Here is a 27,114-nt window from a genome sequence, read left to right on the forward strand (position 1 = left end):
TCTTAGAAAGCTCAAAAACGGAATCCTCAAGATTTGTCGGAGATCTCTAGTTACTTTCAAGCTCCCAAGAATGCGTTACTAGGTTATTTGGTAAACGGAGATACACACAACCGTTTTATTAGGCTCCATCTTTCTGTAAATGGTTCAGTCAGCACCCTTTTGGGAAAAGGAATGCAGCTGTTCATTTAAATCCCTACGTCCAACACACTCTTGCTCAAGATAAGGGAGAAGAGCTTGGGAAACCTACATGTCTGCTAAAAAGAGAACTCCCAATTAATTGTCCTGGCTTTAAATAGTCACTATATTGTATGTGCCAATCTAATGTTATTTAGTTGACAAACACATGGCTTCATGCCCACCAGAACTTCATTAATTGTTCCATGGCCTGATGAAATAGCCAATCTAATGAACTCAATTCACCTATAAACCTGCCATTGTTCAAGAACTTAAATTTACTATATCATCTGAAGTGGGATACCCTTTTCCTACCATGCTCATATGGATCTACAATTCTCTATGAAAACCAAATTTTCTGATGATCCCTGGAAGTTCCAGTTAGCCCTGAAATTTGCAAAGCCGACAAATGCAGGCAACTGTCTGCAATTGCTGGGTCACCTGTCCTTGATAATCCCTCAGAAGAAAGAGATCCTATGGAAGAAATCCAGGAAAGGTTAAGCTGGACTAGGAGGGACACTTGCTGCCATATTGGAGTGTTCTAACTCCGGATAAGAGGTGAAGGAAATACATTATTATTTAAAAATCCTTATAGAGCGCACAGCTACACACAGCAGGCTTACCGGTGCTGACAGTGACAAGCTAAGACCTTTGAGGTCTAGCACTGCTTTAGATAAAGAGAGAGGTTTTCCACTGTTTCCTGAAACTAAATACATTTTTTCTGATCTAAGTTGGATAGGCAGGGAGTTCCAAAGTATAGAGACCAGTAAACGAATGAACGACCCCCACCTCTTGCCCTCCTGATTATCAGAACAGCTAGAAAGGAGAGGTCGTTGGATCTCAGTTCTCTGGGGTGATAAGATGTTGAAGAGTATGTGGGCCAGGATACATAGTTCACCACCGGGTGGATATCCTGATTATTGCATTTCTGACTTGGGCTGTTGTGTTCGCTTACCAGCTGAAAAACTGCATCAAGAGTGTTATCAAACAGATCTGTACTTTGAGATTCAGTCCACCAGAGGTGCTTTATGGCATCCAAGGACAATGTTATCTGCTGTGCGTGTGAAATCCCTTCCTTCCGGACATGTATGATCTTCCTTCACTGCAGTGCTCTGTACACCAAGGCATGCAAAAAAAAAAACAGGCAAAATGATTGTCAGACCCTCTACCTTAAAGGCATTCCTTCTCCTGCTAGTCCTCTAAATTTCTTCCAAAATATCTGAGTTACTTTGTAGGGATACCTGTCCCACTTTGTTGTTTTTGGGTTTTACTTTCTCTACATCTTGTGTGAATTTGAAGGAAGTTCATTCTGCTGCTGGTGGTTATCTGACTTTACTTCATTGGTCAGCAACTCCAGGTCACAGGAGAAATTTATCACGATAGTCAACTGTGTTGGTAACATTACTCTGTTCAAATCATTGTAATAGAAGTTCATCTGAACTGGTTTTGCCTGGATCACTAAGTAATAGAAAACAACAATATCCAGGCAATAAAGGATAAGATTAAACTGGCAAAAAACACACAAAATAGTGCAATAATATATAGACACAAGTAAAAGAAAGCAAGATAACCATTAATTATAGTCACATATAAAATGTAATACCATGGATACAAATTGATAAAAAATGTTACATTATTGATATTAAAAAAAAAGATAACATTAGGAGAAAACAGATAGACTAATCTCTTTATCGTAAAGGAGGAAAGTGGAAACTGTAATGGCTTCCACTGCTGATAGTTCGGGTCGATGCCTGGATCACTGCCACCACTGGCTTTATGTAATTAGTTAAGCACCATGGTGCTGAAGTCGGAGCAGATGAGGCAGTCAAACTTTCAAACCTGACCCTCCTCTCAGAAAACCTGTAAGAATTTCCTGTGTGAAGTAAATACAGACCGTCATGTAAATGTTCTCCAGAGACTTACTGGCTAACTTGTCACATTCAAAAAGATGTTCCCCATCAGAGGGATGCCTATAATAGTGAAATGTAAAAAAAAGCACAAGCCAAATGTTAAACTCTGCTATGTTTGCACCTGGTCACAGTCCTAAGTCCTATTCTGAACCAGAAAAAGAATGCATTTAAGCTCCCTAAAATGGAGGGTTGATCCCTGTATTGGCCTTTTTCTACTGACTTCTGTGTAAGAATATTATGAAGGGGAAATTTTGGTTGCATATTGGCTTCCATAATACCCAATCTTGAAGTCCCTGACCCTCTGCAAAGCCCATGCATCCACAGATCTGTTTTTCTCACTTTGTGGATCTAGTGCCCAATTGTCCTTCCTACTTTTTAGATAGGAAGAAAGTGAGTTAAATATTTCAGTAACAAATTTGTTCCTGAATCTAGTTCTGCATACTCTTGTCCATCTTTATCTGCCTCTTGTCTGGAATAAGTGTTAATTCTTTTATTGTTTAATGGTCCAATGCCATCTCTACCAACATCTTAGCATAAAGACCATCAAGAATGCTATACCTTCCCTTGTTGGCCTTTCCAAAATCTGTTGGAGCAAACACTTTCTGGATGATAGCCTGGCCCTTATCAGAAGCCACATATGTGCTGACATGTTTGTATAATATTTTCACAAAAGGTTTTGTCAGTCGTCTAGTAGCAACCCTTACTTGAAGGTCTCATCTTAGTAGCTGTAAGTTGCTCAAGTTTTAGGATTGTTTTAGTGAGGAAATTATGCACCACTCAAAAACAAAGAGCTACATTTTCATACCCAGGAGACATATGATCATTTGTCCCTATCATGTTTGTGTCCCCAATGTTTCTTGTGTATCTTGCTTTTGGTTTCTGGTTGATTTTTCTTGGGTTTCCCTGTCAAAACAATCTGTTTATCCTGACAGACATTCGATGATTTAACCAATCTACCCCCATGTCCACCTTAGGTGTTGCCATCCACTTCCCTTAAGTTACTCTCCTTCAGCACATTGCTTTCAGATGATTGCACACCTCAAAGGTGAGAAACGTTTTGTGAGCTTTTTCCCACCTGTATAGCCACCATTATGTATTTTGAATATTACTCCTTGCATTTGTAATACTTAATAGGTTGTTTCCAATGTCTCCCTTTTGTCAAGGTGTTGAGACATTAAATATTTTATATGAATTATATTTATGTAATTAAATTACTTAAATACTAATATCTGAAACAATTCAGACTACCAAATCTCAGCAGCCGTACTTTTAGTTACGTTATACAATCAATAAACACCAGTCTGGGTAAACTGAGAAAATTGCCTGGCTCTACTTCTCCTCTTCCATAGTTACCCTCTATTGGGAGTTTATTTTCCCAAACAAAATTTATTTAGTAGTAAAAATTCAAGCAGTAATCTTCATAATTTAAAATAGATTTTTTGTGGCAGTCATAGTTTTCTATATGTTGTAAAGATCATAATTTAGAAAAACTTTCATATAGTCAAATATTGGATGTTTGAAACTTTTGATTCTTATTAAAATGTCGACCTATTATTCGGTAATACATTTTGCTAACAGTAATAAAATGTATGGTTAAATATCGTGTCTTCGCGACTCAGTTTTGAAATGGTATTGATGTGTTTGTGTGTATACATTTTATATATATATATATATATATATATATATATATACCCTGTTAGGCTCAGAGTACCCCATAAATTATGCAAAATAGGAAATGGAGAACTTTGGGTAGTTCCCAAGTTTAGTTGGAGAGCAAGTCCTATACAGAGCACCCTACAACACCAGCGATGCTCTGAATCTGCTCACTCCTAATGTCTGTTTTTCTAGCAAAGTTTTTAAGTATAGGATTAGCACAGTGCCATCCACGTTGAGCTGGAAAGGGACAAAGACTTCCTATTTTTGCATAATGTATGTGGCACTCTAAGCTTGAAATGTATTGTTTTGACTTATGCTGGGTGCTTCCTTGTGTTTGGACAAAGATTAACCTCTTTGAAGAGCTGCAATGACAGCGAAACACTTGTCCGCGGTTGCTTTCATTTACTCCAGGTTAGTTGTGATGGTATTTTACCAATCCAAAGCTATAAAACTGTGCCTGGAGCGGCAATTGGCTTTTGCAATTTTGCAGCTCGGCATAAATGGCACTGTGCTAATTCTGTGCTTAAAAACTTTGCTGTAGAAATGGAAAATACATTGTCTCTTGCTAGCTCTAGAACTGTGAGAAGAGAGCTATCACATGACTCATGTAACTAGATATTTATTTGAGGAAGTAAAAGTTGTCTTAGTGATCAACCTATTACTTTGCTAAATTTGATTGGAAATAATAAAAAATCCATAGATGTTTAACTGTTGGTGTCAACTGCTGAACTACTATACTGGTATAATTTGTTATGTCTGAAATTAAGTTTTACAATACCTTTTAAACTTTTATTCATTTAAAAAAAGATGTTTTCTCATGTTTGGTTAGGATGCAATATTGTGAAATGCGGTGTACAAAAGTAACATTTTCTACTACTCCTGTGCATTTATCATCCTCTTTCTAGCACCTGATCTCTCAATATAGTGTACCTGAATTCCCTTCATAAATACACTATTTCATCATACATTTGTAGACCAACTCCATCTGCTTTGCTAATTTCTGCCCTTTTTCTAAACCTTCTCTAACATGCATGTTCATCTGCATCCCCGTTGTCTCCTCAAGTGCTTCCCAGTCAAAAGTCTCCTTATCACCTCCCAAGCTAATTTCATCACTACGTTCGTGTATTACCTGAAAATCTTTTTTAAAGATAGCCTTCATAAAGATCTCATTACAGGGTATGAGTGGTATTTCCCCTACATTGATTGCACCTAAGTTCCCATTTGAAATAAGTGTCTTTTAAATTAATTGCATGCCTTTTTTAATGCCTTTTGTTTAGAAAGCTAATTTTTATTTCTTGTTCTTAACAGAATGAGGAGAATGTTAAGAAGTACGTTCCTCCACACATGAGGCCTTCTTCAAACACACTGGATGCCAAGAAGAGGGAAGAACTAGAAAGACTGAAGAAAAGTGTAAAAGGCCTAATAAACAGGTAATATTTGGACTATTTATCAACAGTGTGCTCTGTTGCAGGGGTTTACCTCAAACCAATTTTGCAGGGCCCAGCTCTCTGCTCCTTTTAAGTGTGTCTTATTTAATAGATTACTAATATTGAGAATAAACATATAAGAAGTATGACATTTTTAGAAGGTAAAGCTGCCATAGTTTGATTGGGATCTAACCAGTGTGTGAATTGTCTGATGATGGACAGAGCCACTGATGCTACGAGTTATAAAAGGAGAATGTTGGGAAGTATGGAAGCATTGTCAGGAGATTGTAGTGTGGCAGTGATTTAGTGGGGGCATTATTTGACCATAGGAAATTAAAAATACCCTCACCACCCACAAATCTTGACCCACCACTAAACCCTAATATCACTCGTACCACCCATATATTCTTAGCATCCATAAACCTAAAAGTCCCCTTACCACTCAATAACCTCACCCACCCCAAACCCTAAAATTGCCCCAATACCCCTTACCCACCCCAAATCCCCTTACCCACCCCAAATTATAAATTGTCCCCTACTGCCCTAATACCCTTACCCACTCCTAAACCCTAAAAATACCTTCACCACCCAATACCCTCAACCACACCTAAACCCTAAAAATACTCTTACCACCCAATACCCTTTACCCTCCAAACCCTAAAAATACCCTTAGCACCCAATACCCTCAACCACACCTAAACCCTAAAAATAGTCTTACCACCCAATACCCTTTACCCTCCGCAAACCCTAGAAATCCCCTTACCACCCAAATCCCCTTACGCACCCCTAAACACCCATATTACCCTTACCCACATCTAAACCCTAACATCATCCTTACCACACATTACCCTTACCCTTACCCATCCCCAAAATCCTCAAAATACCTTTACCACCCCATGCCCTCATCCAACCCAAACCCTTAAATTACCCTTAGCAACCAATACAATTACGAAGCCCTTAACCTTACAATGCCTTTATCACTAATTACACTTATCCACCCCTAAACCTAAAATCACCCTTACCTCCTAATGCCCTTACACACCCCATTACCCTAAAAATAAACTAACCATCCAATACCTTTACCCACCCCTAAACCCTAGAAATGACCAAAAATATATAGTTCTAGTTAAAAACATGTTTCCATAGGGAAATCATTTTTTGACCTGACTGTTTCTATGGCACAGTTTGACGAACCTTCATGAAAAAGTGTGCCGTGATTCTTGTTGTGCATGGAAAGTTTTAGGGCAATCTGTCAAGCGGGGGCCTTGAAAAAGAAGGGGTGGGGTCCCAAAAAGTGCGTTTCTCTTGTTAATTCCCTTAGGAGCTTTAGACACAACTGCTGGCCGGACCGCTGGACGGAATTACACCAAATTTGGCAGAAAACTTGCTTTTGGTACGCAGATTGTGCTTTTTGTTATTTGATGTAAATCCATTATGTAGTTGTTGAGAAATTTAGGTTAATCCAAATTGCTCATCTTGGATCGTGGCGACTTTGCGGATAATAACAAGCTAGTAGAGGGAAATGCAGAGCTCTGATTGGCTGCCAACACTTCAACCAGGGGTTGGCAGCCATCTTGGGACTCTGCTTCAGCCGAGTCTAAAACAAAAAAGTGAAAAAAAGAAATAGAGGCAGGGTAGGAGTACCCTGACCCCTCCCAAGCCTTGGTCGTGGGGTCCTAGAGGGGCAAGCGCAGTACAAAAAACATTTTTTATAATAATTTGAAAATTGCCTCACATTAGTGAATTTGGTGCAGAAAAAGAAAACAAGTGCTCGCTCCCGCACATGTTTTCAAAAGGCCCCTCGGTGGGCCAGGTCCCGGGGCATTTCATAAAAAAAGGAGGGTGGCTCTTTCAGTCCTCGGACCACCACCTCCCAGGGCTTTAAAGAAAAAGAAAGAGTAATTGAGGGGGCCTGGTCTTTTAGAAGCCCTGAGGACCACTACCTCCACGAGACATTTAAACAAGCATTTGCAATGCAATAGGTCTCGCATTAGGAAAGTTTGATTTATTGGTATTGTAAATGACAATTTTTTTATGTATGTGTTGGTTTTGAAAATAGCAAAATTAATAGCTTTGTCATTTACAATGCCAATAGTTATAACTTTCGCAAATGTGACACCTATAGCATTTATAAATATGTGTTGTATTTAAGTGACTTACATGTATTGCTTTTACAAATAACAATGGCTTTTAATGTTTTAAAATATTTAATACTTAAACAAAGTTATTGTAATCTATAATGGCAATAGCTTAAACTTTTGTAAATAACTTTTGTGAAGATTATGTTCAGTGTATTTTATTGTGACGAAAATCCAAGAACAGAAGTGAAATATTAACATCTTTTTGTAACATTTGTAATAAAGCTTGAAACGTTGAGAGAACGTATTTGAACCAGTGATGCTGTGGTTGCGCTGAGTGATGCTGTGGTTGCGCTGAGTGATGCTGTGGTTGCGCTGAGTGATGCTGTGGTTGCGCTGAGTGATGCTGTGGTTGCGCTGAGTGATGCTGTGGTTGCGCTGAGTGATGCTGTGGTGCTGCCGAGTGATGCATTCTTGGCCCCGAGTGATGCATTCTTGGCCCTAAGTGATGCATTCTTGGCCCTGAGTGATGCTGTGGTGGCGATGAGTGATGCTGTGGTGGCGATGAGTGATGCTGTGGTGGCGATGAGTGATGCTGTGGTGACGATGAGTGATGCTGTGGTGCTGCTGACTGATGCTGTGGTGCTGCTGAGTGATGCATTCTTGGCCCTGAGTGATGCTGTGATGCTGTGGTGTTGATGAGTGATGCTGTGGTGGTGATGAGTGATGCTGTGGTGGTGATGAGTGATGCTGTGGTGGTGATGAGTGATGCTGTGGTGGTGATGAGTGATGCTGTGGTGGTGATGAGTGATGCTGTGGTGGTGATGAGTGATGCTGTGGTGGTGATGAATGATGCTGTGGTGGTGATGAGTGATGCATTCTTGGCCCTGAGTGATGATGTGTTGTTGCGGAGTGATCCTGTGATGGTGCTGAGTGATCCTGTGATGGTGCTGAGTGATGCGGTGGTGTTTCTGAGTGATGCGGTGGTGTTTCTGAGTGATGCGGTGGTGTTGCTGAGTGATGCGGTGGTGTTGCTGAGTGATGCGGTGGTGTTGCTGAGTGATGCGGTGGTGTTGCTGAGTGATGCGGTGGTGTTGCTGAGTGATGCGGTGGTGTTGCTGAGTGATGCGGTGGTGTTGCTGAGTGATGCAGTGGTGTTGCTGTGGTCTTGCGGAGTGATATTGTTGTGTGCTGAGTAATGCTGTGGTGGTGCCGAGTGATGCTGTGGTGTTTCTGTTTGGGCGTAGATTATGCCCAACCCCTCGTTATTTAAGAAATATTCTGAGGTCAGACTGAATTTGTGGTAAGGGGCATATCTCATAAACTGTGTGGACAGAGTGCGAAATCAGTATAATGTAATATATATAGAAATACTGAGGTCAGAGATAAAGTATGAAACAGCAAGGTAAGAGTGTCTGTGTAGGGGCAAATAAATAAATATGCGACAAAGACAGAGCTAGTTAGTATTTGAGGCGAGCAATGGAATAGAAAGATACCCAGAAGGAGGAGAAATGTTGACAGAGAAAAGAGAAGAGAGAACGAGTGCTTGTACAGTAGTAGTACAGCGGTAGTACAGCACAAGGGTAGATTTCATGTACCAGGGCTTCCAGTTGTATGTTGCTGTGATGGAGTAAGGTTACCATGCACATAAATAATAAATGTATCTTCCCGTGCGCTGAACAACCATTCAAGATAAATTAGTGGTAGATTTCGACAGAGGAGCCCAGACTCTCAAACATAGGCTGGGGAGGAAGAGCTTATGGTAGACGCAGGTCTGCTGATGCTGCATGGAGCGCTGCCAGATGGAGGAGGACGGGCACACAACTGATAAGTTGTGGGGCTTTATTTTATGTTCAGAAATGTATAACATAACACGTTTACCCCCCCCCCCCAGTTTTTTTTAATAGAGTAACCATAATTAAAGTTTTGCTTTCAAATTAACATTGTTTGTAAAAATGCATCCAATGTAGGCTGGAGAAGAAGCAATACAAACAAAAGAACGTCATTTAAAGAACCATGTGCAAAGTATGCCCCAGGCGGAAACAAAGAAAACACTGCACTTTAACTCACACATTCCTGAAAACATTGAAGAACGGAAAGTATATATGCGTGGGGGGAGCGAAGGGAAATAAACAGAAAATAAATTTAAATCTCCAGCGGCGGTTTATGCTGCTGATCAGCTGCTGTAGGGGAGGAGGGAAGGTGGGCAAGTTGGAGGCTGGCACAGCGGCTCATTACTGTAGCTGTTAGAGGCGCATCAAATGGGCAAGCTGTTTGCTGCAAAAGTGAAAAATGCGGGCTGTGAAAGTCTGATGCGTGCAACAAATGGTAGTCTGGTGCGAGGCGTGGGGGGCGGGGGAGGGGAGCAGGGGAGCAAGCGGGAGTTGGAGGGAATGAGCAGGCCAAGCGCGTGCCTGGCGAAGCTTCGCGCTTCAGTAGACAACATGCTTCAGGAGGAATCCGGCTTGGAATCCTCTTGGTCAGAGAGTTTATTTCAACTCCATTACTCTCGTCTATTTATCCCTGCGGGATAGAATAGTCGAGACCTAAAAAATAATGGAGGTGGGCACGCGACCCCCCCCCCCCTTTCTGGGGACCACCACATCTATGGGCCAATTAATACAATTGGCGGGGGCCGCATGGCCCCCTAGCGCCCTGGAAATCACCAACTCCTAGGGCATTTTTTTTTCCTAAGAAGGAGGGGTGGCCCGTGGAAACAGAAGGAGGGGTGCTGTGAGGCCCCTCTCTTGAAACCATAGATGGCCCTGGAATCACCACGCCCCGGGCTGGCTCCTGCTATGTCCTGTGGTGCCCACCCCTGAGACTTAGCTGTTTGTTTTCGCTTGGTGGGAGCAAATGCAAACACTCCTCTTACAGCTCCTGCTTGCTGGAAGCCGATGTTTCATCTCTTTCCCTGCCTGCAGACAAGCTGGCAGGGAAAGTGATGAAAGATTGCTCTTGCATGCAAGGAGCTAGCAGTTCCATTCATGCGATAGCAATGCCAGCTCCCGCAGGAGATAGGGATTTGACCAGGACCGCCGGCCTTGAGGCTTCCTCCTCGGTCCCAGGGGAATGAGGAGGAAGAGGCCAAATAAACGTCAGAAACTAGCAGACAAGCAAAATAAACGTCAGAAGTGAGCAGAAAGAGGCAAAATAGAGGTCAGAAATGAGCAAAAAGGCAAAATATAGGTCGGAAATGAGCGGTGAGGCAAAATAGTGTACTGCTGTCTCGATTCTTAGACTATCGGAGTTAACAAATGGGGCATCTTATTAGTGAAGGTTATAGTCTTTATTCCACAAAGGTTAACTCTGTAAAATGGAGGAGGGGGCCTGCATTCAAAATGTAGATGGAAACGTGATCAGCGGCTTAACTTTATTTATCATTTAACCCTCTTGGCTGATGAACAGCAAGTTAAATCAATGACGAGATAAGATTAAAGCAGATAAATATTATTTTATTTACTTCGTACTTCTTGCTATACAAAGGCCTTTTCATAGTGCTGCATAAGAGTTACCCAGTTCGCTGGTACTTAATTTATTGACATCCGTATGAAAAATAGCGTAGTTTATTGTGCTTGATTGAAATCAGTGACTGGCTGTGCACAGATTTCAGCAACAAACACTTTACTTGCTGAATTATCTTAAAAGATTGGTATTGAGATATCTAAGATAAATCAGAGGTCAGCTCCCGAAGGTACCACACCACCATTGTTTCCACCAGTTGCTGAAACCAGCTTGCTTGAAAGGTTTTTGTCACAGAATGCAGGAGTGGGGCTAGGATCTTTCCCCCCTGAATAGAAAGGTGCATTCCTTATATAAATCACATGGGCAAAATTCTTCTGACAAGCACTGAGATATTATGTTGCACAATAGCATAATAATCCCTCTACTAACCCAAAAAGTATCTTGATAGATTTACATGTCTGCTTAGCGGTTTATGAATGTGCCGTGAGATTTATTCCAACCAGTTAATATAATTATGAGTTCTAAATCTGTCTGTCTCGTACTAATGCACGGCAGGCGCAGATGATTTTTTACATTTTCCTCTGATAACTTCAAGCCCCCTTGAACATTTGTACTCCTGTTTATAGTTACATGCTTTAAATTTCACTAATGCAGTTTTTTTTTCTTTATTCATGTTTTTCTAACGTTCTTCTTCCATATATTCGCTGATATTTGTGCATTTACTGTACTTTATTGCCAACATTCATTATGCTTATTTCTGTTTCATTCTAGAATTGTATTATCATGGTTTTATTTCCCTCCCTACCCTTCCCCTCCCCCCCCCCCCCTCCCCCCCCTTAAAAAATTCAAAATGCTTTGATTTTTTCATTGTGCCATCGGCCGCTTATGTTTTATCTTTCCCATAATTTCCCTTTCTCTTGTTGTTTTGCTGATGTCACCTTATTGTATTGACAACTTTACTTCAATAAAGCTTTCAAACTTAAAAGTTCCCTTCATGGTTGAGGTGCGCCAGCCATGATTGTCTGCCTCTCTGTATACTTAACCTCTTGCATTTGGCGCAGATTTTCGCCCCGTGCAAGTGATTTGTATAGTGGGTTGGATTCAGACAGCCCCCGGCCGTCCTCCTCATACTCCCACTGTGACGTCGTATGGCCGGGGCCGTACTGAGCATGCAACGGGTTAAGCACTGTTCAGTTTATCGTCTGTTTATGTGCAGCAATTCAAGTCATTTTTATTTGGCTTTACAAGGGGCACATGAATCACTTGCATTGTGTGTAGTTATAGCAGTGCTGCAGATACTGCTTTGCATTTTATCAGTTTTGTTCGTATGAACCAAACATGGCCTTCAGGACTGTAATGCCCTCAAAAACGTAACACTTGCATTGCTGCTTCTGCTTAAATGGACTCCATATCGTGCATGACTCGTTAGTGGTATGTTTGGAAGTGAGATGTTGTGGTCTGGTTCGCATGAGAACTTAGAGCTGAATTACCAGCAAAGTTTGTATAAGTATTATTAGTGGTGTTGACCAGTGTTCGAAAACTGTTTAGGGTTTTAATGGCTCTTTTGGAGACGTGGATACAGCCGTGTATTTCTTTTATGCAGCTTTGATCCTAATTTTGCGCACACATCTATTGAAAAAAAAAATAACTGTTCTGCTACCTGATTGTGCAGGGGACGTTTTAATTATCATTGAAGTAGTATTGGAGGAATCTTTTAATTAAAAATATTCACATATTTCAAGATTTCTTCCTTTTTTAATTGGAAAATATCCCTCAAATTATAGCTCAATGATAATGAGGTTGAGTCAGATCTGGAGCATGGGTCTGCATATCACATCCATGGCCAAAAGCAATTCTGCTGACTTGGAACCGGTCGAGGCGGCACTGTAAATGTCCCAGGCAGGTTTCACAGTCAGCACATTACACCTGAAACGTTTAGTTTGACAATGCGATTAATTGCAATATGCCACTTGTCAAAAGATTTAAAATTGATCTGACCAAACTAAAGGCCTGCATTGCTTGAATTTTTGAGAGTCTGAGTTTAATTTCTGTGTTTAAAGCATTGACATATTTTTTTAATATCTTTTTTTTTTTCAGATTTACCTTAAAGCCTAATGGTACAGGCGTTGAAAACGTTGTATATGTTAGCTCTTCTCAGGCATACAACATCCAGCAAAAATGTTTCTCGTTTGCACCATTGGACTTAAATAATGATTTAGTGTTTCAGAAAGTTTAGCAGAGTGAATTATTAAGGCCTATCCAGTAGTTTGTTGCAGCTAATAAAACAAACACTTCCCCCACCCAGAAACACCCACCCCTCTCTTATACTTTGTTTTTCTCTCACACGTGCTGCATCCACTTACACACACATGTTCACTTTTGAGCCATTTCCACAAACACGCTCTCTCACTCTCACACACTTATCATATTATCAACAGAGCGATAAGCCTTCTGGAAAATGTTTTTACATTTTGAATCACCTATTCAATATGGTCCCTTGGTCAGTCATTCATTAGAGGAAATGTATGTTACTTGGAGAGAGACTTCATAGGTTATGCAGAATGTGAAAATGTTGGCTTACTCTGCTTTTCTGTGGCCCTCTTTCACCAATTCCATGTGCTTCTTCACGAATTTGAAAATCTTCAAAAATCTAAGATCACAGTGTATGTATACATGGCAAAGACATATGAAAAAACATCACGGATTACCTTCCCCACTCACCTGTTTGTCTGTGAGCAAGACAAAAGAGAAATTATGTCTTTTACCGTATTTCAGGAGAACAATACAGGCCTCCTGCTCGCTGATCTACTTTTTGATGTATGTAGAATAAGAAATCTGTCTAGATACAGGTTTGCCCCTTTTCCCAGATAGTGTGCCTCTATTCAGAAGACTGAAGCTGTTGATTCAGAACTCCATTGCCAAGCTTGTTAGAAGACGTGGGTGTTAGCTTTGATGCTGAGAAGTGGCAGAGGTGGGCTTCCACTTATTCACATAAGCACTGAGGGTAAGAGCTGGAGTTCTGTATTGAGACTAGATGGCAAGGCTTCTGTTGGAGCCTAAAAACTAAAATTCTTTATAAATGATGACACATTCCACTATCACACTTACCAAACAATACCAGGCCCATAAACATAGTGAGTGAGGTGAATGGATACTATATGTTGTATAACTTTTATCAATAAACTATCTATAATAAGCAAGACCAGCTTGTCATTTTAAAAAGTTTATTAAAACATATTTAAGAAAACTTAGGTTTGGAACTTTATTAAGCAAGCATTAGAAAAAGTCATATAAGTAAGTTTTATTCAGCATTTTATAAAGAGAGCTTAATTCAAGAAATTATTATTCATTAGCAGAAATAAGTGAGAAAGAGCATTTCCAAAACCTAACTATCTCTCTGACTCTACCCTCATCGCCTGAAAACAAAGTCTTTAAAAGTTACATTTCTTACGTGTAATCATCGGACAGCAGAACACGTCCTTCTGGAATCAAGAGCGTAAGCCAAAAGTTTGCAGCTAAAGCCTATTTTTATACCCTAATTTAAGCTGAGCTAACTATTTTTCACATTCCAACAGCTGAATTCTGGCTCTCCATTGGCTGAATCACCTCACGCCACAGTAAACTGTGACATCTTCCACCACGAGACCAGGCTTTACACCGAGCCATTGTTCATGCACAGAATCCTGGCAACAGTTCCATAGTCCGCTACATTTTGTAGCAAAAATGTTCAAGCAATATGAAATCTTGTCACGTCTCTTCCTTTTAGCCTTGAGCCAGACCGTTCTGAACTTTCGTGGCACATCCAAACCCACTCCACAGAGTTGTCTTTAGCAGTTCATTTTTTAAAACTTTCATAATAAAAGGCTTTTCTTCCACTTCAGAATAAAGTTGTCTCATGTGGGTTTGCATCAGCAGGCCTTTTCTGCGCTGCTTCTGATTGCGTCACTGCGCCACTTTCTGCTTGCGTCACTTTTTCAGAAAACTATTATTTAAACAAACACAAAAGAATAATTAATTCAGGTAAAACAAACCCTTCTGTACCACCCAGTCCCTTATTAATTATTAATTAACCCACTAATAAAAACATTTAGCAAAAGCAAACATTTAAAGCAGCACATAAAATAACCACCATTCTTCATGTAGTCCAGCTTAATGTTTCTGAAAGAATAAAAAGATGATTAAATAATACACAGACAGACAAACACAACATAGGACATACATGTAGGCACATATAAAAGCACATGCCATAAATGATCAGCTGCATGTTAATGGTGACAAAGACAATAGGACAGACATAACAAACAGGACAGTATTAATAATGTGTTACAAAAACAGACTTGCAATTGCAACAAGAGCACATATAATTAGTTTCCCGCGTGTTCATGTGTGGTGCAAACTTAATCTAGGTTGGATTAATAAAACAAATCATGCAAACACTCATTAATATATTAATTCAAATTATGAGAGTATGACATCACAAGCTTGAATAAAATATTTTCTAAAGCTCGCTCTATCAACTCCCTCATCTGGTAATTTCAAAATCACCAAACAACACCCAAAAATTTTAATTAACATTTTTATCTATTGAACATGTTTCAGGCTTACTCAGGATTAGTATTTAAGCTCTAATTTCATCTATATTTCTGCAATTCTCATAATTAGTATTGAGTCCTACAATCTACTAATTCTATATCCTATACCCTTTCTTTATTCAGCTAAGTTGGATCCTTTCCACCTTTGAATCCCCAACCCCCAATGAATTTAGGGAACTAAGTTTTAAATTGCATAACTACATTTTGAATTGCACCAACAAAACAAATATCAATCTGAGTATTATAAAACAAAACAAAAAAACAAAAAGTAAATTTTTGAAAATTTTTGAAAAATTACATAGTTAGTATATACCCCCTCTTTTTATTTTTATTTTTTTTTTCAAACTAAAACATGTTTTCTTCGACCTAGTGTCTTACATAGAAGTGTTTCCAGCTAACACAATTTCTTCGACCTTGTGTCACCCTAACATAATTTCTTCAGCCTTATGCCAAAAATAAACCTCAACTTAAAGAAAACTAACACAATTTCTTCAGCCTTATGCCAAAAATAAACCTTAACTTAAAGAAAACTAAATTTAGTCATTGTCACCATTTTGACTGCTACTGCACTCCTCAACTATTGGAGTGATAGTTATGTAGGCCCATTCTGGAGACTTGTATTTTACATTTGGTCTCAATAGTCTTTTGCTTTTCCTGGCAATCATTTCAATCTTCTCTTCAGTTTGCTCTTTTTTGTCTGAATCACTCTTCTGACTTGACAGTTCATATTTGAACTTTAAATCTTTAGGCCAGACATCACCTTTAGGCCAGACATCACCTTTAGGCCAGACATCACCTTTTCTCAAGAGTTTCTTCTCAGGCTTGCTTTCTTTACATTCAGCTTTCCAAGTCTTTTTTCCGAATTTTCTTATCTCAGATTCTTCATCACTCCCATCTGTAACATTTTCTGAGACTTTAAATATGTACCAAGGAACTTCTTTACTCGGCAGCTTCACTCCGTAAGAAACATCATCCTTACAGCTGGTACTTGGTAATTCTTCCTCTTCTTCAGTGATCACCATTAGCTTCCCAGTTTCAGGATTCTTGTTCCCGCACACAGAGCTACTCTTCTGCTTTTCAATACTCTCCTGGACTAGATTATCTTCTTGCTCAGAATTTTCTGCTTCTGAATCTTCTCTTTCTGCTTGAGATTCTTTTTCTAGCAGATTTTCTTAATTTTCTGAATCTAGAATCACAATCTCTAGATCTTCTTCATTCAATGTTTCATTCGCATTGACATCATCATCCAGATGTCGACCACCTTGTCGATCTTCAATATCTGGATCTTTGACATCATCATCCAGATGTCGACCACTTTGTCGATCTTCAAGATCTGGATCTTCTTCAGGAATTTCTTTTTCAGAGTCTGAATCAGTTGTAGTGTCTTCACTGTCTTCATCAATGTTATCAGGTTCAGATACACAAAGGGTATTACTGATATGAATCCATCCAGTATCTGTTGTCACCTGACTTGCTTTCTGCCACCTGGGCACTAGACAGTTTCTCCTCCGATGAACCTTTGTTCTGACCAAGTCTTTTGGCAATAGATCATGAGCCTGCTCATTTTCCTTTGCAAACACATGTGTTCCCAATTGATGGAATACAGAAATTGTGTCATTCTTTCTTGTTGGAAGAGCTTCCACCCATTTTGAAAATAAATAAATGATGACTAGGACATATCTCAGTTTGTTTTGTTGGGGCATTTCAAAAAGATCTGTTTGAATAGTTGTAAATGAACCACCCTCCCGGCCTATGGTTCCCAAATTCTCAATTGTCTTTTGATCTGCATTGTTTTCTTGGCATGTGTTTTTCTGACATGTCAGACATATTTCCCTGAACAGTTGAATCATTATGTCTCTTGCTAAATGACCTAGACCATGGTACATCTGTGCCATGTCAGCAATCATGCAATTGGACATAACAGGTCCGCCATTTTTGTAAACCCTTTCATCTTCTTCTCGCTGTCTGCAACCTTCTTCGAGCCATGTGTTTTTCTCCTTAACATGTGCCTCATCTTGTAATTGTTTTAACTCTTGCCATGTCTGAATTGCAAATATTAGTATGAGGATGCTTGAAACATGTTCATTGAATTTTTCCCCTTTGATTGCAACCCACTCCTGAGCACTAAATTTAACAATGGTACCTGCGTGCTCATTACCTTTTGAGACATGATCATTTTTCTCTCCAGCACATTTTATCTCTGCTATTTGGTCTAGAAGCTCAGATTCTTTGTTGAAGTCTGGCATGCCCTGAACAGGAGCTTCACTCAAACTCTTTTTAAATTGCTCAATGACTTTTATTTCTGTCAGGACAATTGGGTCTTTTATATCTGCTTTTGTCAGTCTCCGCAATAGTTTCGCAAACACTGAGAAAGCACTAATCCATTGGCAACAGTATCCAACCATGCCTAGGAACATTCTTACCTGTGGGCATTCCATTACCTGAATCATTTTATTTCTCTCAATAGTTACCTGACTGGGAATCCTCTCTTGGAACCTGAAAGCAAAAATTATTTGACTCTCTGGGTACATTGGGACCCAATACCACTCCGTATCATGTGGTATCTGATAAAGGATCTCTACTAGTTTAGGCACAATAGGACAACAAGGGATAACTATCTCGTTAACCTTTCTCAGGTCCTGTACTATTCTGTGCATTTCATCTGGCTTTCTAATTCCCATATCTTGTGAATTACAAAGACTGTTCTCAATCTCTTTTAGGACACTCTGCTTAATGAATGTTTCAATAACAGGAATTGTTTCTGGCTTCATCTTGTACTGTGGAACACTAGGAAATAAGTTTCCCTGCTTGTTTGCAATTTTAACTGGATCAGGTCTGTCTTTCTGAACTCCACTGAATCCTGTATCTGTATTGTATTTGTGCTCATTAACATAATTTGGAAATGGCGGCGAAGGTATCTTATTCTGCTGAATCACCACCTGTCGCTGAATTTGTACCTGTTTATTCAGTAACTGTTGCTGCTTATTTATCTCACTCTGCATCTGTGAATTTTTACACTCTCCTACAAAAGCTAAAGTCGCTTTTTCCTTCTCCTTTTTCTTCGTCCGTTTTGTCTTCCATTTTTTCAGACTACCCCTTTTTCTCAAAACCCAAATTAAATCTTTTATATGGGCAGAGGCAATTTTACCTGTATTGTTCAAGCCTTCCATGTCCTCATCATCCTGTAATCTTTTTAATCTGTCTGTACTCATTGTATTATCCTGTAATTTGTACTCACCAGGTTGTGTCAAGTCAATCAGGTCAACGTCAAAGTTTTCACTAGGTAAAGCTAGAGTCATCACTCTCTCTTGCTGAGTTGGAATCATTATTAACTTATTTTCAGGTACATTAGAATAATGCTGAATTGGGACCGTTAAAGCTGTGGGACTAGTTTCATCCTTTCTAAGCACTGGGGGGACAGGTTCAATTGTCACAGGAACTGTCACTGCTTCCATGTCTGACGTTAACTGCTCCAATAAATCATTTGTAGAACTTACATGATCAGGAATATTAATTTCAGAGGTACTAGGCATCTCATCATACCTACCTGTTGTGACACCTTGAGAAGGTGTCTGGACTGGGACTCCATTAATCTGAACTGGGACTCTTGGCTTTACATTAATCTGCTTTCCTGACATCACATTAATCTGTTCTGGAGATCTACTTTTATTTCTGTCCTGTTCTTTATTTACAACATAATTTTTACAATGATCAATAAATTCTACTCTGACATATTTATTATTTACATTCACTGATTTGGGAATCGAATTTTCATTAAAAATGATTTCTTTTGGGGTAGCATCTGTGTTTTTATTATGCTTACCAGTTACTTCATTACTCACCTGTTTATTCATTAATTTGCTCTCACATATAGCAACAACCCTTTTAACCTGTTTGAATATATTTTCCATTTTCTGATAGCAGAAAAACGTTTTCCTCTTCTTTAAATAATTTTGATCCATGTTTTAATATACTTACCTTTGTTAAAATTAATTAAAAATAATTGCAATAAGTAATTGCGTTCACTTAATTGGCCTAATAGCATTTGCTGATCAATTAATTAATTAATTATCAAGGACAGGTGAAATAAAATTTTATACCCTGCTCAAAATAAAACAACTCCTAATTTACCTGCATCACTAATTTTAATAAACCTGAAAAGGAAAACATAAATTTGCAAAAACAATAACAACGCAAAATATTTATTTATTTACAACAATAAAAACCAACATATAATCACATGTGTTTTAAATGTACTTATTTTTCACTTACACACCTTCTGGAACATATACCTGTAAAAAGTAAACCTATATGTGCTCGTGCTGTTAATACTATAATTTTATTCACAACCCTAACGGCAATTTATTTTTACTTAATTTTGTACTAATTAAATAATAAATGTCCTTGCTTTAATCACCTTTGCTGCTATTGTTTTAATCAAAATATTTGCTGTGTTATTCACTAATTAATAGTAAATTCTACTTCCCAATGTTGTGGTAAAATTAAAAATGATCAAATATTTAAAATGAAGCTCTGGGCAATACCAGCCTATAATATTTAATACTCGGCAAAAGGTAAACAATGTGCATCAACACTAGTGTTTCAGCTAATCAGTGTATGGCTGCACAGTGCTCAGCCAATCAGAATGCCCGCCAAAGTCTCAATCAATCCAATCGCGACCTAATAACATTGACACTGCATGCTTAATCAGCGTGTCACCAGCCAATAGCACTGATATGGAAACCAAGCCTGTTCCTTATTGTTGAAAATCGGCAAGCAGCAGGCACAAATATAATGTTTATTCAAGAAATGCCTCTTCAAAACAACTTCGAAGCTCACGAAGCCTCAACCAATGAGGTCGCGGCCCTTGTATGACGCTGCGCGTCAACAACCAATGGGTGCGCGACCAGCCTGCGCTGGGAACCAATCAGGGATGCGCAATACCAGCCAATGGGTGCGCGACCCTGCTCTAGAGATGACGCGTCGTGACTTGCAGTGAGGCATCCGCGTCACCAACCAATGGGGTGCGCGAGCTCTGCAAAGACACGTCGGAACGAGGGCATCTCCGTCCCTAAGCGGAATCAGCCTTTACACGCGCTCCAAAATGCCCATGCGCTCAATGCGCCCGTTCCTCAAGAAGCAAGCCTTAGGAAGTGCGCTTCCTAAACACACGGGAGCTTCGCCAGCTCCTCCGTGGGGCTCGTCAGCCTCGCCCAATCACAACGCGGGAGCTTCTTCGGCTTCTCTGTGGGCTCGCCGGCCTCGCCCAATCAGAGCGCGGCCTTTGTATGACGCGACGGCGCGTCTCCTCGAATCACAGCGCGGCAGCTGACTTAATCAGCCGCTGCAGCTGTCAGCTCCCTCACGCTGCTCTCTCACCACTCCCAGGCCTCCCCCCTCCTTCACAAAATACCGAGAACGCTCGGTGAGATACGGAAGAAAACAAATTAATGGGAAACGAGCAAAAACATTAGATAGGCTCGAGGCGAGCGCATATAGTTAGGCGGGTTGTCAAGAGACTTAGAAAAAATATTAAAAGAACAGAACGAGCGCGCAATAATAATAAGATAAGGTTAAATCTACACAATTTAAGAAATTAAGAATAATATAAAATACTTATAACAGTATTTTAAACAAAGATCGCGTTTCAACCAATAGGAGCGCTTGCTCTAACACTCCAACCAATCAGAGCGCGGCAGGCTCTGACGTATGCAGCAGGCTGCAGCTGCAAGGTCTCCTCACACGCTTCCACTCCTAATCAGCCCCTCCCTTACAATTTTCGATCGGGGCAGTTTTCTAAGCATTTAAATAGCGCAAAATGCTTTTAGAATGTTTTAAATAACGCACAATGCCTAAAATAGCATATTCTTCACCATAAAGGCTTAGAAACACTTTAAATCATTTTTTATAAAACGCAATTAATAACAACATTTAAAACAAACCATTTGTCTGCTTCTCTAACAAAGAGATAGTTTTAAACATTCATTCAAGTATCCCTAACGTGGAATAGACGACGCTATTCTCACAAAATAGTCTCATTCACTAGTAAGGCAATTCTTACCCTACCCTTCTAACAGGTAATAATCAAAAGAGTCTCATTTAAAAGCAGACACCTAGATCCAGCAAGTTCAAACTCAACCCAGTTGACATTACAAATCATTCACGCACCTTCACACAGAAAACCCTGATCATACACACAAATTCTTGGCAGGACTTGAACCAGCCACAGAAAACGTCAGACGTTGATAAGAATAGACGACGCTTATTTCCTTCCTCAGGACTCTAACCTTGGAAGAGAAATCAACGCTTATTTTTCTTCTTCCTAGGACTCTAACCTTGGAAGAGAAAACAACCCTTACCCTTCACACAAGCTTGGATATATCTACTACTCTCTTCACAGAAAGCTTTAAAACAGGCTCACCAGGTCCCTCTGCTTAATGCTACAATTTCATAGGCAATCCTCACTATACATTCAACCATGCAATCTAAGGTCCCTAAACTTGTGTTGTACGCCCACAACACGTGATATATGCTATACCATAATTATGAAACAGACAAATGCACTGTGTAACTCTTCTAGCTACACTACCTTGCTGGCCAGCAATTTAACCAGGAATCTTTCACACTACTGGAAAAATTCCTTAGACTACATATAACAATCTGACATAACCAAAACTTAATATATGTTAAACATCAATCCTATGTCTATACCAACATATATGTAACATGCATGTCAAAAACAACATATAAACCGTCTGAAGCTACCAAATTGTTGGAGCCTAAAAACTAAAATTCTTTATAAATGATGACACATTCCACTATCACACTTACCAAACAATACCAGGCCCATAAACATAGTGAGTGAGGTGAATGGATACTATATGTTGTATAACTTTTATCAATAAACTATCTATAATAAGCAAGACCAGCTTGTCATTTTAAAAAGTTTATTAAAACATATTTAAGAAAACTTAGGTGTGGAACTTTATTAAGCAAGCATTAGAAAAAGTCATATAAGTAAGTTTTATTCAGCATTTTATAAAGAGAGCTTAATTCAAGAAATTATTATTCATTAGCAGAAATAAGTGAGAAAGAGCATTTCCAAAACCTAACTATCTCTCTGACTCTACCCTCATCGCCTGAAAACAAAGTCTTTAAAAGTTACATTTCTTACGTGTAATCATCGGACAGCAGAACACGTCCTTCTGGAATCAAGAGCGTAAGCCAAAAGTTTGCAGCTAAAGCCTATTTTTATACCCTAATTTAAGCTGAGCTAACTATTTTTCACATTCCAACAGCTGAATTCTGGCTCTCCATTGGCTGAATCACCTCACGCCACAGTAAACTGTGACATCTTCCACCACGAGACCAGGCTTTACACCGAGCCATTGTTCATGCACAGAATCCTCGCAACAGTTCCATAGTCCGCTACATTTTGTAGCAAAAATGTTCAAGCAATATGAAATCTTGTCTTCCTTTTAGCCTTGAGCCAGACCGTTCTGAACTTTCGTGGCACATCCAAACCCACTCCACAGAGTTGTCTTTAGCAGTTAATTTTTTAAAACTTTCATAATAAAAGGCTTTTCTTCCACTTCAGAATAAAGTTGTCTCATGTGGGTTTGCATCAGCAGGCCTTTTCTGCGCTGCTTTGATTGCGTCACTGCGCCACTTTCTGCTTGCGTCACTTTTTCAGAAAACTATTATTTAAACAAACACAAAAGAATAATTAATTCAGGTAAAACAAACCCTTCTGTACCACCCAGTCCCTTATTAATTATTAATTAACCCACTAATAAAAACATTTAGCAAAAGCAAACATTTAAAGCAGCACATAAAATAACCACCATTCTTCATGTAGTCCAGCTTAATGTTTCTGAAAGAATAAAAAGATGATTAAATAATACACAGACAGACAAACACAACATAGGACATACATGTAGGCACATATAAAAGCACATGCCATAAATGATCAGCTGCATGTTAATGGTGACAAAGACAATAGGACAGACATAACAAACAGGACAATATTAATAATGTGTTACAAAAACAGACTTGCAATTGCAACAAGAGCACATATAATTAGTTTCCCGCGTGTTCATGTGTGGTGCAAACTTAATCTAGGTTGGATTAATAAAACAAATCATGCAAACACTCATTAATATATTAATTCAAATTATGAGAGTATGACATCACAAGCTTGAATAAAATATTTTCTAAAGCTCGCTCTATCACTTCCATCTGATCTTTTAGGTTGCCAGGTTTTAGGGACCTAGTACATGCTCCACCATCAACATGCAAGTGTTGTATTCCTTGCCTCGTCTTACACTTATGAATGGCCAGTACAAAGAAGGGGGAAATTGGATGAGCTACACTCTGGTGTAGCCTGGTGTAGAAACCAACCGGTCGTGGGTTATGAGGGAAGGCAGAGGTTATATGTTGGAGTACTGACGCCTGACAATGGCTTTTGCTTGCTCTGGGTTCCACTTCGGGGAGGTTGCTTGGTGCTGAAGGACACTTGGGAAGGTTTTGGTACATATTCAGCATTAGAAGACAAGCACGCATTCTGAATTGATTTAAATTTTCCTTCAAACACCAGGATAAGCTATGCACTATTTAAAACTGGCAGATGTGAGGGATTTTAAACCTAATTTAATGGTGTGCCTGTTTTGGATCTGACCCATCTTTGCTGATGCCACTGCTTAGTGTGTTATTACTGTCTGCCCTCTAAACCTCTCCTGTTACAGAAGTCAATTAAACTACCGTTCTGCCAGTCTTAACAATGTCCCCACTCCCGAAAGATATCTTTGAATATGCATTCATGTCAGTCAATCTTTGTTTTTTGTGTTTTTTTATATATTTTATTGATTTTTCGCATAAACGCACAGCACAGTACACAAAGAAAAAAGGAAAATGAAAATAACAGCACAAATGTAAACTAAACAACAGTAAATGCAAAATACAACAAAAGAAGCAAAGACTAAGAACTACTTATTGCGGGTTCTTATAAATAACACAGAACACGACAAGAAAAGAAAGACAAAAAAAAAACAATGTACTAATCTATGTGTTCAACTCCCAGACATACCCTCCTTCCAAGTCCGTATCGGTTCCCAGATTTTCTTCCCAAACACCCTTGCCCTCCTACCCCTTCAAGCATTTATGCCTTTTTCTAAATTATAGACCGCCAGGAGGGTAGCCAACCACTGTTGCATCGCCGGTGGCATTTTATCCAGCCATGTCCTAGCTATCGCGAGTCTCAGAACTGCCATGGCAACAAACAAAAATTCCCCATACATACTATCCGAATCTAATGCCAAGTAATATCAGAGGTGGTGTAAGGGTGGTATTAAGCCCAAGCGAACGGACCAGGAAACCTTCAATGTCGTTAATAAATGTGTGGAGTTGTGGACAAGTAGCAAATATATGTATAATGTCTGCCTCTGGCGCATTGCATCGTGAGCAAGTGGTCCCGGAGGTTCCTCCCCACTGGGCTATTCGTGCCGGGGTGTAATAGAGAGAGTATATTGTATTGTAGTGCTGAGCTTGTAAAGAGGCGGAGCATAATACTGAGCACCCTAACTCTAAAGAGTCTTGAAAGCAGCCTGCCTCGATGTCAAGTTTATTTGCCCACTTATCTCCTTGCTTTTCCAGATCATCTGGTTTAACCGTTGCAAGGGCTGCATAAAAGCTACGGATTGAGTACTCCCCACCCCTCTCTATGGTATACAAAATGTCATTTTTAGCAAACCCTGCAGCCCCTCCCTTCCTTTTACTTAAAAAGCTCCGTACCTGGAGGTATTTAAAGAAACTCCTCCCGTTTATATGAAATTTAGCCTCTAGACTTGAGAATTGAAGTAAAACCCCATCTGGTCCCAACAGGTCCCCTATCTTCGCGATCCCCTTACTTGCCCAACCTGCCATAGTAGAATCAGCGAATATCAATGGAGGTAAAGTTCTATTTTTATAGAGCTGCGTATAGCTATTAAACCTCCCCAGGCCAAATTTCTTTAAAAAGGCAGTCCAGATATTGTGGGCAGCCTGGACTGTCTTAAACCTTGCCTTTTGAAGTAGGAGTAGTCTGTGCAGCTAAGAAAGGAGTTCTCCGTGTCCGTACCAAGAATGGTTGCATAAACCTCAGTAGAAGTAGATGTCATTTTAGGATCTAATCCACTGCCTCCCACCAACCCCTGCATATACTGCAGTGCTGCAGCCCAATAATAGAGTCTAAATTTGGGGGCCCCCCCAGCCTCCTCTAGCCCTAGGGAGAGTGATAAACCTATATGCCCTCCTGGTTTTCCCGTGCGACCAGATACATTTATTCAAAAGTGACTCTAATTTGTTAAACCAATTAGCCTCAAATAATAAGGGTATTGCTCTAAAGAAATATAAAAACTTAGGTAAATTTAGCATTTTAATTATTTGTGCGACCTACCAGAGATAAGTGGAGATTATTCATTCTCACTAGATCCACACTAACTTTAGACATTAGGGGTGCCATATTCCGTTCAACTACAGTATCTAGGTCTGCCGAGATCTCCACCCCCAGATAAACTGCAGCGTTGACTACACTGGAGTCATTACACACAGCATAAGGGTTTTTAACTATCTGAGTCTTGTTACTATTAAGCCTATATCCTGAAATCTCTCCAAATCTCTGTGCTTCCAGTTCTACTTCACTGATGGCTAAGGCGGGATTGGGAGTAACAATTGCCACATCATCCGCGTAGGCTAGCGTTTTAAATTGCATGCCATTTATGCTTACCGCGGGGATCTTTAGGTTACCTTCTAATTTACGCAGTAAGGGATCCATATAGAGCTCAAACAACAGAGGTGACGAAGGGCAGCCCTGCCTGGTCCCCCTATTGATCTGCACCAGCGTGGTGAGGTCCCTATTAATCCTAATCCGTGCTGTTGGTTCCCTATATAGTGCTTGAACGGCTCGAATATAGCCTTCGCCTAAGCCATACCATCTCATTACCTCCCAAAGATAGTCCAAGAGACCCTGTCTAACGCCTTTTCTGCGTCTAAAAATAAAGCAGCGATAGGGTCCCCTGGGACTCCGGTGGCATCAAGCAGAGTAATTACCTGCATAATGTGCTGAGTAGTGCCCTTTCCTGGAATGAACCCGTGCTGTGGAACTAACCATACCCTCAATCACTCTAGCCAGTCTTTTCGCAAAAATTTTGGAATACATCTTTGCATCTGAGTTCATTAAGGTAATCGGCCTGTATGACCCCCGGAGCTGTGGATACCTTACCTTTTTTTAGAATAACTAGAACTTCAGCCCCTCCCCATGAATTTGGGATTGAGTGTCCCTGCTGGGCCTGTATAACCGTATTTAGCAACTCCGTGATAAAAGACTTCCTGGAATACCTTATAAAACTCAACAGGGATCTGGTCCAGGCCTGCTGCCTTAGCTGAAGGGAGATCCGCTAGTGCTAAGGCCACCTCCTCAAGATTAATTGGGGATTCTAAAATTACCTTCTCTTCCTCTGGCAAATCCAGAGCTAAATTGTGATTAAGATAGTCCTTTATATCTATACTTCCTCCAACCTCTTCTACGCTATAGAGATTAGTATAAAATTGTCTAAACACCTCTTACGCCCTCCGGTTCGGATACCATATTTCCTTGACTATCCAAGGTACCCTTAATGTCCCCTGCTGCAGCTTGCTGTCTGGTACGGATTGCCAAGATATGTCCAACCCTTTCGCTCAGTTCGAAGGATTGTTCCTTCTTGGCTAAATAGTTGGCTGCAGTCTACTAGCAATGCCTTCTATTGCTTCAGCTTTTAATAAGATAATTTTTAATAAT

The 27,114-nt window shown here is 39.8% G+C and overlaps 1 protein-coding gene across 1 annotated transcript in view; it reads left to right on the forward strand.

Moving 5' to 3' along the window:
• NOM1 (nucleolar protein with MIF4G domain 1) overlaps positions 1-27,114 on the forward strand; it is a 285,471-nt gene that overhangs the window by 52,625 nt on the left and 205,732 nt on the right. The window contains exon 2 of the mRNA XM_086941491.1: positions 5,049-5,170. Coding sequence (XP_086797617.1) covers positions 5,049-5,170 — 122 coding nt within the window. The remainder of the gene's footprint in view (positions 1-5,048; positions 5,171-27,114) is intronic.

Source organism: Lissotriton vulgaris, chromosome 10 (genome assembly GCF_964263255.1).
Source record: "Lissotriton vulgaris chromosome 10, aLisVul1.2, whole genome shotgun sequence".
NCBI lineage: Eukaryota > Metazoa > Chordata > Amphibia > Caudata > Salamandridae > Lissotriton > Lissotriton vulgaris.